Source organism: Mizuhopecten yessoensis, unplaced genomic scaffold (assembly GCF_002113885.1).
Source record: "Mizuhopecten yessoensis strain PY_sf001 unplaced genomic scaffold, ASM211388v2 scaffold10765, whole genome shotgun sequence".
In the NCBI taxonomy this organism is placed as follows: domain Eukaryota; kingdom Metazoa; phylum Mollusca; class Bivalvia; order Pectinida; family Pectinidae; genus Mizuhopecten; species Mizuhopecten yessoensis.
This window is the reverse complement of record NW_018408710.1, coordinates 1,055,610-1,067,872: the sequence shown is the minus strand read 5'-3', so window position 1 is coordinate 1,067,872 and position 12,263 is coordinate 1,055,610. Positions and strand designations below refer to the sequence as shown.

General features: G+C 36.2%; 1 protein-coding gene across 2 annotated transcripts in view; it reads left to right on the top strand.

Moving 5' to 3' along the window:
• Window positions 1–12,263, top strand: part of LOC110462249 — an 89,532-nt gene that overhangs the window by 16,951 nt on the left and 60,318 nt on the right. For both annotated transcript variants that reach the window (XM_021516134.1, XM_021516135.1), the window contains 18 exons: window positions 112–208; window positions 604–675; window positions 1,016–1,050; window positions 1,484–1,644; window positions 2,189–2,338; window positions 2,873–3,051; window positions 3,201–3,317; window positions 4,086–4,198; window positions 4,726–4,947; window positions 5,738–5,828; window positions 6,475–6,585; window positions 6,839–6,916; window positions 7,524–7,683; window positions 8,187–8,338; window positions 10,280–10,386; window positions 10,921–11,008; window positions 11,362–11,490; window positions 12,071–12,223. In XM_021516134.1, coding sequence (XP_021371809.1) covers window positions 112–208; window positions 604–675; window positions 1,016–1,050; window positions 1,484–1,644; window positions 2,189–2,338; window positions 2,873–3,051; window positions 3,201–3,317; window positions 4,086–4,198; window positions 4,726–4,947; window positions 5,738–5,828; window positions 6,475–6,585; window positions 6,839–6,916; window positions 7,524–7,683; window positions 8,187–8,338; window positions 10,280–10,386; window positions 10,921–11,008; window positions 11,362–11,490; window positions 12,071–12,223 — 2,215 coding nt within the window. The remainder of the gene's footprint in view (window positions 1–111; window positions 209–603; window positions 676–1,015; window positions 1,051–1,483; window positions 1,645–2,188; window positions 2,339–2,872; window positions 3,052–3,200; window positions 3,318–4,085; window positions 4,199–4,725; window positions 4,948–5,737; window positions 5,829–6,474; window positions 6,586–6,838; window positions 6,917–7,523; window positions 7,684–8,186; window positions 8,339–10,279; window positions 10,387–10,920; window positions 11,009–11,361; window positions 11,491–12,070; window positions 12,224–12,263) is intronic.

Below are 12,263 nucleotides of genomic sequence, written 5' to 3'. Positions count from 1 at the left end.
GATATCTCTATTGAGATTATTTACATGAACTAGGTTCTGTTGCTACATTTGAACCATGTTTTTATATTGTTCATCTGATTCCTAATCCACTGTTTTGTGTTTTTGTTTTAGAGAGTTTCGTGTTGAAATCCTTGACCGATCGTTCCAGCCCATGATCCTGCTGGTGGAGGAGGGTGACCGTGTCTGGTGGTCCTGGGACAAATTCAAGGTACGGTTGGTTAAAGAGAAGTGAGAGATTTATATCATAAGTCTAAATTTATATCATAAGTCTAAATTAAAACATCCATGGGCAGATATCGCAATGTATCAATATTCCTGGGACAAGTTCAAGGTACGGTTGGTTAAAGAGAAGTGAGAGATTTATATCATAAGTCTAAATTAAAACATCCATGGGCAGCAGATATCGCAATGTATCAATATTCCTGGGACAAATTCAAGGTACGGTTGGTTAAAGAGAAGTGAGAGGTTTATTTGTATCATAAGTCTAAATTAAAACATCCATGGGCAGCAGATATCGCAATGTATCAATAAATTGCTGATGAATGAAACCAATATGAACATATCTTGTTGTTGACAGTATGTAGATTATTTTTCTGTGTACAGTGTAAGAAGTCGCACAGTGTGTACCAGATTGAAGCGCCACCTATTGATCAGGACGATGAAGAACCTTACCAGGTATGGTAACATGCATAGTTTCCTAAATATAGGGGATATGACAAAAATGTTTGGTTTCACATTAAAATTTGCAAAATTCACAACAAATTGAGCACGTTTTTTCATTATGGTGAGATAAAAATTAAATTATGACTTAAGTGCTCTAGAACATAAAATTGACAGTTTTACACATTCCTGAAATATTTCTGTAAAATCCATTCAAGGTAGTTCCTAATGTTTCTCAAAACAATAAAAATGGCATGTGAAATATTTCTAGAATACAGTACTTTAAACTTTTGTTGAATTGAAACATCAAAATAATTTGTACAAATAATAATCAGCAAGTCTGTTCTGTTGACAGCCAGTAGAAGATGGCTTTAGGTGGGCAACACCTAGGTAAGTTTTTAAAAATGTCATTTGAAGTTTAATAATTCATGTATTAAAAAACAATGAATAAGTTTGAACACCAAAACTCATTTTGAACAGAGAGAATTATTTTTAACAATACAATATTTGATTTTCAGTGTAGATTTTTTACTGTTTACTGTTTTTGGTTCTGTAAATAAAATGCATATTCATGCATTGTTTCATTTTTGGCATACAGAAACAAAATATTTGGTTCATTGTAAATTCTGGATAAATGAAACATGTATTTCCTTATTTTGCTAGATGTTATCGTTAGAGAATACAGTAAATTTAATGTATATAAAAGTAATAATGTTAAAAACATACTGTCATCTTATAATAAATGCAATAGGACAAATTAATTATAGTACCTTGGTGCTTGTACCTGTTTTGGTAATGTATTTGAGTGTTTTTTATTTTTCAGTAAACAAGGTCTGATGTCACATGAGTTCTTTAAGCCGGGCGTGTACTACTTCTCCGACCAGAACCAGCAGGAGGCTGCGGAGTACATCGGCACCGTCATAGTGAAACCTAAACAGCAGGAACACTATGTGGAACTGACAACACTGAAGGGCTTTGAGCAAGGTGAGACCACGTCCTTATGTAGAGTCAGATTGTCGCAAGTTTACATTTCTTTGAAACATTTTTTTGAGAACCAAATCCTCCTTCAAAAAAAAAATCTCCCATTTTTTTTGTCCCAAGATAAGTTACCCTGACAGTGTAGTTCTATGGTAAGTAGAAACATCCACTTATAGTAGTTAATTTTTCCACTTTGTCCCACTCATTCAAGCAGGTGATTTGGGACTTAGATATTACCTTGTTCTTCAGTGTCGTCTCATTTGAAATATAATTTTCTATATCACAATCCATTCACTTTAGCTAGAAACACATGTTATGACTAAACTAATGATGCAAGTCTACATATGTGTAAACCATCATGTTTTTGCCCAACTAAATTTTGTCACTTCAAATTAAACTTCATTCTATGTTGATTTACTGCAAGTGTCTGACATATTCCTGGTTTTGTAGATTTTGTCTATGTTGACAACATATTCCTGGTTATGTAAGGTTTGCATTACCTTGCTGATAATGTTTTGCCTTTGATTAACATTGTTCTGTCCTGTTTCAGACGTGGTGAAGGCCCAGAGTGGAGACAGACTTTGGTTCCACTGGGACAAAGATCAGGCCACCAAGAATAACTTTAAGTTTGTCATACAACAGGTCGGCAAATGTCTTACGCCACTAGCCAAGCCCGCGTCACCTTTAGATGAAACTACACGTAAGTTTGATGCGCTTTTTGTGACAATCAACTTATCGGTTAACAAGTTCAACTTTATACAATCGAAAATTTTCTTAATGCTAACAAACATCTCTCAATACAATAGAACTACTCTTAATGCTAACAAACATCTCTTAATACAATAGAACTACTCTTAAAACCAACAAACATCTCTTTATACAATAGAACTACTCTTAATATAACAGAACATCTGTTAATATAAAATATAATGGAAAAGTCTTATTGATCAAGAGAAATCTATTCCTTAGTGTTAATACATGATGTGTTTAAAATCAGCTGTGGAGGGGGATGCCTATCCCTGATATACCTTGTGCCTGTAATTAATGCTGTCTGTAATAAGCTATCAGAAGGGCTCTCTTCCTTTATCTGCCCTCACAATAAAAAAATGAAAATAATTTGAAAAATATATTGAAATTAATTTGGAGATGGCCTTATCACCTTGTGATGACAGTAACAGATTTTTAAACCTAATATCCTACAACTATTACACCTAATATCCTACAACTATTACAGAATTAGAGGACCCATTAGACTCTGATGCCATGGGCCTGTGTGCTCGGGTTGGTCTGGCGACAGCAGTGGTGCCCTCTACTGGGGTGTATCACTACCGACTGTATGCCACGGAGGACACCAAGGATATCAACACCAAGGAGATGAACACCTGCTCTGCCATTGTCAACCCTGGACCAAAGGTAGGCAGGAAACCAATTTTGTGTCATAACTCTCAATTGTTCTGTCACTGTGATAGTTTTTTCTCCCATTAAAAACAGTTATACAATTGCTTGTAAATTTCATTAATATGTTTGTGTTCAAAGTTTTTATTTTTTTAATTTTATCACAGAATCACACCATCCACCTGACAGACAGTGGGTTTGAGCCGAAAGTGATCACTGTTCGTCCCAATGACAGAGTGTGGTGGGTGTGGCAGGGAGGAAAGAAGCCCCACAACATCATACAGGTAGACAGAAGGTTTTTTGTATCTTAATTAGGCCTCAATTTAAAATATTTTTTTGTTTCAAAGAGCCAACTGGCCTCTGCTGCTAAGTGAAATCAGTTAGGGACAAGAAGAAATATTTAGGGGTCACGGCTATTGAAGAACAGCTAAATGGAGGCCTTTACTGGGTACATTAATTCTGAATATTGACTTTAAGGGGCCAATATGAATTTTGGTGAACATGGCTCCTAAAGCAAGAGGTGATGTGAGGCATGTAACTGTTCATATTTTCTCCTGGCAAGTCCAGTAAAAATTTACCCCTGGACTCCAGATTTTGTTTAGGGGTATCACCACACACAGCATTAAATTAATAGTTCATTTGCATAGAGGGTATTGGCAGTCTCACGAATAGAGGTGATATATTTTGGAGTTCCAGGGTGGGGTAGATCTTTTACTGGAACAGTTCTCTTGTAAGTTCTTGTAGGAATGACACATACTTGTTATCATGTAAAAAATATGGGCCCAGTGTCTCAAAACCTGATAAGGTTAGCAACAGATTAATTCAAAAGTTTTATGTTCAAAGATATTGAAATTCAAATCTAAATTTGCATGTATACTCTCCCGATGATAATTCTGAATCCCAATTCAGAATTAATATTGGAAGAGAGTTAACATTAAACTACTTTTATAATTTCAATATTTCTCATAATTGATATTAATATGATGGTTGTCCTGTTTTATTTATCTCAATAAATATAGGAAACATATGACAATATTCTGTTTGACCTGCAGGTGTCCCACCAAGGCAGCCATATAGAGGACGGGTTTTGTAGTGGTATGATCCGCGACCCTCCCTCTGCCTACGTTCATCAGTTCTCCGAGGCCGGTGTCTTCTACTTTATCAGGTATCCAACGTCTCCAGTCATCTGTGTAATTGTTACCAAATCCAGACTTTCTCTTATTAAGATGATCTGTTCTTGTATGATTTCTGGTTTTATTGATGAATAAGGTAGGATCATGTTTGACTCTACGGCCTCATTGTTGTAATGTAATAGCTGATTTCTTTACTGTAAAATAAAGACATTTGATTAGACAGAAACTTTAGGATGTTTGAAGGTTGATCATCATTTTATAGCAAAACTAGTTGACAACACAGAATTTTTCCAATGTTTATAATAGTGTCTAATGCTTATATCTCAATCTTACTTGAAGATAATTATTTTCAATCCAAGTGAATATGTATTTTGTTTCCAATTTTAGTCATGGTGTAAATATCACAGATTTTTTTTTTTCAATTTATGTGTTATTGATGAAGCTTGGTACAGCTGAACTGAAGAAACTGTTACAGTTCTAAAAAATGATGTCATAATTTTGAACACTCTGATTTTCTTTGAAAATTGTAATAATTATTTTCCATCCCTCTTTCCCATAGCTCCAGCATTTCCAAGGTGTTTGGTGCTATCGTCGTGTCGACACAACCAGTTGTTCATGAGGTCAAGGTCGGCATGGCGGTCAATCCTGACCCACTTACAGTCAAGCAAAACGACATTGTGGCGTGGACATTCCGCAGTACACGTCAGTACGACATCATGGAAGTGGAGAGTATGGACGAGATCACACAGGAGTTGGGAGACAAGTTAAAGGTCCCCAAACGGTGTGTACACTGTTGTGTGTTATATTAACCTATTCACCCCTAAAGTCACATTTGAACCTTACCAAATCAAAGACTGGGCAAATCTAGTTTAAATATGTAGGGGTGAAAGTTAATACATAGCATTAAAAAAACTACCAAAACATTATTTTCTGCCAATTCCTGCTTTTAAAAGGTCATAAATCTGTTCCCTGGCAAAGAATCCACATGAATGTTACAGTTCTTGTTAACAGTTGAATAGCTCTATTTTGAGTTGCTGATAAAAAATATATCAATTTATAGAAATGCTACTGCATTTGTACCACTGTCCATTGGGCGGAATCGTTTCCCCCAGAAAATGACTTTTTATCATGTGTATCTGAGCTAACACAATTCCTGTATATATTTATGTTGTTATCAGTATGTTTTGTATCAAATTATATAAAAAAACAATTATAATTTTATTTTTTGAAAAGTTTTCAGCATTACAAAATACCTTACAATAGTAATTTTCACACTCACTTGTTCATTCGTGCAACTTGATATCTGTGTTTCCTATTTCCCATATTTAATTGGTTAGTAATCTAATTTGTTTAAATCATAAACATTTTACAATGATATCATTGATATAAATCTTGTATTCAGCCAGGTGAACTAAGCTGATGATGATAGGAGTAAGGCATTCCGTTACATCAATAATTTATGTTTACCTGTATATTGAAATAAGTGTTGGATCTGGCCATTTTAATTTATGATTTGTTGAGAAGAGTATTGTATTCAGGCGTATTAAATCTTTTTCCACTTTGATTTGTAGGAGGTGTTTGAGCCGTGCCATCAAACAACCTGGAGTGATACAGTTTTACAGCAAGTCTTTCTTCCAGAACCTAGGGAGTGGAGATGCAGATGTAAGTATGATACAGAAAATAATAATAAATTTAGTACAGCACCTGACCTTGAACTTTGAAAGAATACTTACGTTGCTAACAAACCATGATTTTGTTGACAGAGCACTGGTTAAAACTTATATATAGTGCCCTATATTATTATCTGTGCCTGTTAGTTATCCAATCAGAATTTAACTCTGCGATATACTGTAGGTGACTTTCACAAATTGACCTTTCTGACCCACTATTGATCCTAAACTAAGGGAGATATCATTACTTCAGTTTTTCCATAGGAGATCATTGTTTGAGTTGAGTAAAAATCTCCAGTAAATTTTCCCTTAACTTGAGCAATGGTATCATATGGAAATTCTGAAGGAATTTCCTCATGTTCAGGAATGTTTATGATTGAAGCTGGAACCTGTTTTTATTCCCAAGGACGTAAATTTGTATTTCGGTCACATCATGTATACATCTTCAACGATGGAAAAATAATTGTTTGCATGATCCTTGAATTTGTAAATAATGCTTAACCTAAATTTATAAGAAAACAAAACACATGCAATATAACCAATCGACATTAATAAATATATATCATCAGTAGTCATGCCTTGAACTTATGTAAAAAAACCTTTAAGAATGCCTGTTGAGCACGTTGCTTTTTTTGTAGAAAACGGAGGTCCCCAAGATCAGCAGCGTAATCTGTGATGACCGCTACGACAACATGGCGATCCGCGTGACAAGAGGCGGCTTCAGTCCGACCTTTTGTTATATCCTCAAGGTAAAATTTCTGTTTTGTTATGTTTAAAAAGATAGTAGAATTAGAAAAATAGAAATTCCTCTTTTATTTTTGTTTGGATGTCAAATTTAATATTCCATTAACCACATATTTTCTATTTACTTGAGAATATATGTACCGGTTACTACAATGCATCTAAAGAAAATCAATGAATTTCCAAAACAGCAAATATCAAATAAATTCATAATTAACATAAATACTGTTAACAATGAATGATATTTCCATGTTGGTGCAGGGCCAGAGTGTGCTGTGGACCTGGAAGGGGACAGACGAGGAACACAACATTGTTCATGTCGGCTCGGATGAAACCAGGGTAAGATCACTTAGCTACAGGTACAAGGTGGAAACAACATTTTATAACAGACCTAAACTGACTGTCCAATCACTAAATACCTGTCATACTACATAAACTGACTGTCCAATCACCAAATACCTGTCATACTACATCCTACTGGCCATCTGTTTGAGACCTTACAAACAAAATGTCTTAGTTAAAATGGTATTTTAAGACATATCAGAATTGTCTGTGACCACATTTTAGACATTTGCTTGCGACCATATTTCAGAAACTTAAATAATTTGTCTATGGCATGTTTTGCAGACCTGTTTTTACTTTTTACAACTACATTTTGAAGAACAGTGTCTGTGTCTATATCTAGCAAACTTATCTTCAGAGCTGTGACCATATTTGGAAGGTTTGTCTGACTTGTCTGTGACCTTAGTCTGGAGGCTTGTTTTGTACCTCATTTGTGAGGTTTTGTTTAATTTGTCTGTGACCTTATTTGGAAGTTTGTCTGACTTGTCTGTGACCTTATCTAGAAGTTTGTCTGACTTGTCTGAGACCTTATTTGGAAGTTTGTCTGACTTGTCTGTGACCTTATTTGGAAGTTTGTCTGACTTGAGTATTGATTATGTTACAGGATGACCCCCTGAACACAGTGAAAGGCCCCAAGTCCTTTAACAGCGGCCAGAAGGTGAAGAACAACAGTTTTCTGTACACCTTTGATGAGCCGGGATCATATAGTGTTGTGTCCCGTGGAGCTGATGGCTACTCATGCACAGTTTACGTCCTCAGATCAGGTAAAAGATCATTTGTTCGTCTTTAAAAATTGAGTATCTTAAATATTTACAATAATTTTGTTGCATTAAAAGATATCTGATGTGAAAATTTGAAAAAAAAGTAGTTATTTTGTGATAAGATTGATCATATGACAGTTTATTAGACTTAATGTGGAAAGTTAGGATGCTGCATATCAGATAGGTACTCATTTCACTTTTTCCTTGCTTTTTTTGAAGGATTAGGCAAGAATATAACTACAGTACAACAGATGACAGATACTGTAAACATGCATGTTTTAATGGTAGTGTTATTTTAGCACTTTTCACGTTTTAGAATCATAAATGCATATATGAAAGTTCCTTTAAATTATTTCTGTTGCATATTTTGTGGGTGTGCCAATTCATCAGTGCACTAAATTGTTAAAATTTGTTAATGGGCTAAAATTTTAGTTCACCAATTTAAGCAATTTTACTTTATATAACACAGAGACTAATTACGTTTCTTGTTTCTCTGTGCGATGTAGCCCCCAAGGTGAAAGAGCCAACCATTGAGACCTCTAATGGAGGAAGCTTGAAACAGTATGATAGGATCCAGCTCTCCTGCCCCACCCCCGGGGCTAAGATCTTCTTCACTACCGATGGAACTCCTCCCCTCCTCCATCTTGAAGAAGCAAAGGTAGGAAATGATTATTATGTGGAAGAGTAAATTGTTCATTTCTAATTCATGTCACAGGGTCAGAGGTGGGAGTATTGACCTTGTAACTATGTCACAGGTCAGGGGTGGGAGTATTGATCTTGTAAGCATGTCACAGGGTCAGAGGTGGGAGTATTGACCTTGTAACTATGTCACAGGTCAGGGGTGGGAGTATTGATCTTGTAAGCATGTCACAGGGTCAGAGGTGGGAGTATTGGCCTTGTAACTATGTCACAGGGTCAGGGGTTGGAGTATTGACCTTGTAACTATGTCATAGGGTCAAGGATGAGAGTATTGACCTTGTAACTATGTCACAGGGTCAGGGTGGGAGTATTGATCTTGTAAGCATGTCACAGGGTCATTAGTGGGAGTATTGACCTTGTAACTATGTCACAGGTTCAGAGGTGGGAGTATTGATCTTGTAACTATGTCACAGGGTCAGGAGTGGGAGTATTGGCCTTGTAAGCATGTCACAGGGTCAGGAGGGGGAGTATTGATCTTGTAACTATGTCACAGGTTCAGAGGTGGGAGTATTGAACTTGTAACTATGTCACAGGTTCAGGGTGGGAGTATTGATCTTGTAAGCATGTCACAGGGTCAGGAGGGGGAGTATTGATCTTGTAACTATGTCACAGGGTCAGGAGCGGGAGAATTGGCCTTGTAAGCATGTCACAGGGTCAGGAGTGGGAGTATTGATCTTGTAACTATATCACAGGTTCAGAGGTGGGAGTATTGAACTTGTAACTATGTCACATGGTCAGGGTGGGAGTATTGATCTTGTAACTATGTCACAGGGTCAGGGGCGGGATTATTGACATTGTAACTATGTCACAGGGTCAGGGATGAGAGTATTGACCTTGTAACTATGTCGCAGGATCAGGAGTGGGAGTAATGACCTTTTAACTAGGTCACAGGGTCAGGAGTGGGAGTATTTACCTTGTAACTATGTCACAGGGTCAGGGGTGGGAGTATTGACCTTGTAACTATGTTACAGGGTCGGGGGTTGGAGTAATGACCTTCTGACCATACCAATATTTTTCTAAACTGTATAGCATGGTCCCTACAAGCCATGATAATGCTGGAATTAAGGCCAATGTTTTGAAAAGTACTGGAAAATAGTTCATCCTTTATAAAAAAGCAAGTACAAATATACAGAAGACAATTGACATGTATTCTTTTCTAAAATAGTACCAGGTAATGAATTAGATAATTCTTGGGACTAATCAAGATAACACAACTATTTGATAATAATGGTGAAACACTTGTTTTTTGTAATGAATAAATTTACAAGAGATACATACATGTGACATTGCAAAATATAATTATGCAAAAGATTATTAAATGGTGAGTTGTGCCCAAGAAGAGCCAAAGTTAGATTTGATATGCTCAAGACTCACTAGTATTATTCCATTCATGAATTAAAATCCCTGTGAATATGATAGCAAATATAAACATTCACAAAAAATGTGATTTACAGTTTACACAAGGATATAGTTAGAAGCCATTATGCCAAACCTTCTGATAGTATTTCGACTGTTATTTTATCAAATGTGACAACACAAATTATGTCTTTAAAGAAGCAATGATTCTGTCCCACCCGAGGTACATCATATACAGTAGTTTTTACTGTGGAAGGATTTGAAATACAATGAGTTGTTGAGATAATGAAAAAATCTTTGAAACAAAATGGGTATTTGAACACATCCAAGTTAAAATACATGAACACATGTACTGTAACGGTCATGGGACAGGGGATGACCTCCAGATCAATGGGATAATCCAAATACTGCAGTTGATATTTATAATGTGACTGTATTTGCATTATAAATATGTTTTCAGTAAGTGTTTAGAATATTTTAGCAAAATAATGTTTTACCGTGTAAGCAATTTGAACCACCTCTGACTTTCTTTTTCCTTCAACAGCTATTTAAACAGGATAAAGGGGTGATCTTTAAACAGCCAGGCATCAAGTTTATCCGCGCCATTGCTGTACTGGAACGTACACTCAACAGCGACATCTTTACCTCCAAGTAAGTCAAGGGTCACCAGGTCGTAAAAGAATGTTAACGATTTGATATTCAAGGATAGCATATACTTAGCATCACTGCATTCCAGTTGTTGTTGATTTTCATATCTATAGATATGTCATTATTTTTGATAACTTGTTATAATACACTTGAAGATGTATGCTACTTGACTTTGATATGAACCTCCATTTCAGGAGAGTTCCTCTGTAAAAAAAATGTAAAGTGTCTTTTATGATAATAATCCCTTACACTTGATAAATGAATTCAGGACACTTTTGTTACCCATACACAATAAATGCATACTCAAGTAATTCTAAACTATGATAAAATGCTAATTAAAGAGCTTTATAAGGGAGATAACTCTTAACACAAATCACTGATATAATGTGTAAGGTGGCATATGCCTTTACCTTTAATGTATATCTTATTATAGCACAATGTTATTTTAGGAATGAACCTTACAATCATTATTTAGAAGATGTAGATAATTACATAAAACCTTTGCTTTAATTTGTGTAACTTTAAATTTCCGTGCAGGAGGTTCCTGGTAGCCGATGACGATGGTGCTGACCGACAGTCAATGTCATCTGCAGCCTCTGTAGCTGAACAAAGACCAGGACCAAGTGTAAGAGCGACAATAAATTTCAAAATGACTATCTGTGATCTGTAACTACCACCTGATTACAACTTGTCTATAACTACTACCTCTCTTCAGCTACCACCTGTCAATAGTTACTAGCAGTTTATAAAACCACCCGTCTATAAGTATGAATGCATTAATTTCCTAATTATCTTATGAAAAATGTTTATAAATAACCAGTAGATTAAGATGATTTGTCTACTATTTTGATTTTCATTTTTTCCCCTGTAGATATCATTAAAGATATGTTGCACTGTATTTTTTACTCCAATTTTTCGTTTGTGCCATGTCCACATGACTATAGAGGCAATAGTAAATGGTGTTGTTTGTGGTTACAGAAGGACGGCGCCTGGGAATGGTGGGACTGTGCCCCACACATCAAGGCATGCTTCACAGAGCCGGGGGTGATGGAGGTGTTCTGGAACCCACCCGAGAGTGGACAGCTCCCTCTCATCAAGGGCTGTTTGGTAGGTTATCTACCTCCAAATCACATGACAAATGTTGTATAATTGACGGGTCAAGTAATACAGTGTATAAACCATCATTGTAAAAATATTTTAACGAGGTCCTCCAGAGTAATTAAAAAAAAAAAAATCTTTCATGTTTCTGTGTGTACCATTTGAGGTCTATACAGGAGAAAATCAGTTTCATAGCAGATATTCTAATCATTACGGTATCAATGTTTGGAGGCACGGTAGTCTAGTGGTAGGACGCCGGGCTCATGACCGAATCAATTCACATTATGTCACGTCACGGCAAGATACCTTACTCCATTTGTTCCAATCTACTCAGCTGTAAATGAGTACATGGTTGGGCAGTGCTGGAATTGTTGAATGCTAGCTGTGAGCGCCAAATGGTAGCACCGGCTGTATGCTCCCCAGGGAGTTGAGAAAGATATTTGCTGGTTGCAAAGGGCCCTATAACTACGAATAATAATTTGTAAACCACTTTGAGAGGACCTACGAACTAGGTTGTGATAAACGGGTATATAAGAACCTCAAATTATTATTATTATTAAGTGTATATTTTACTGTTTTACCTCTTCAGCTATTCCTGAATGGAGTGACTTACTGTGATATGTTCCCGCCAAACAATACCAGCATCAGTGTCAGTGGTATGGCAGGGGGTCGTTTGTATGAGGTCAAGGTCGAAGTCGCCTCGACCAATAACAAGTACAAGCCACTGACCTCCAATGTCCTGGTAAGTTAATTGTGTTTGTTTTGTGAAATCGCCATTATTT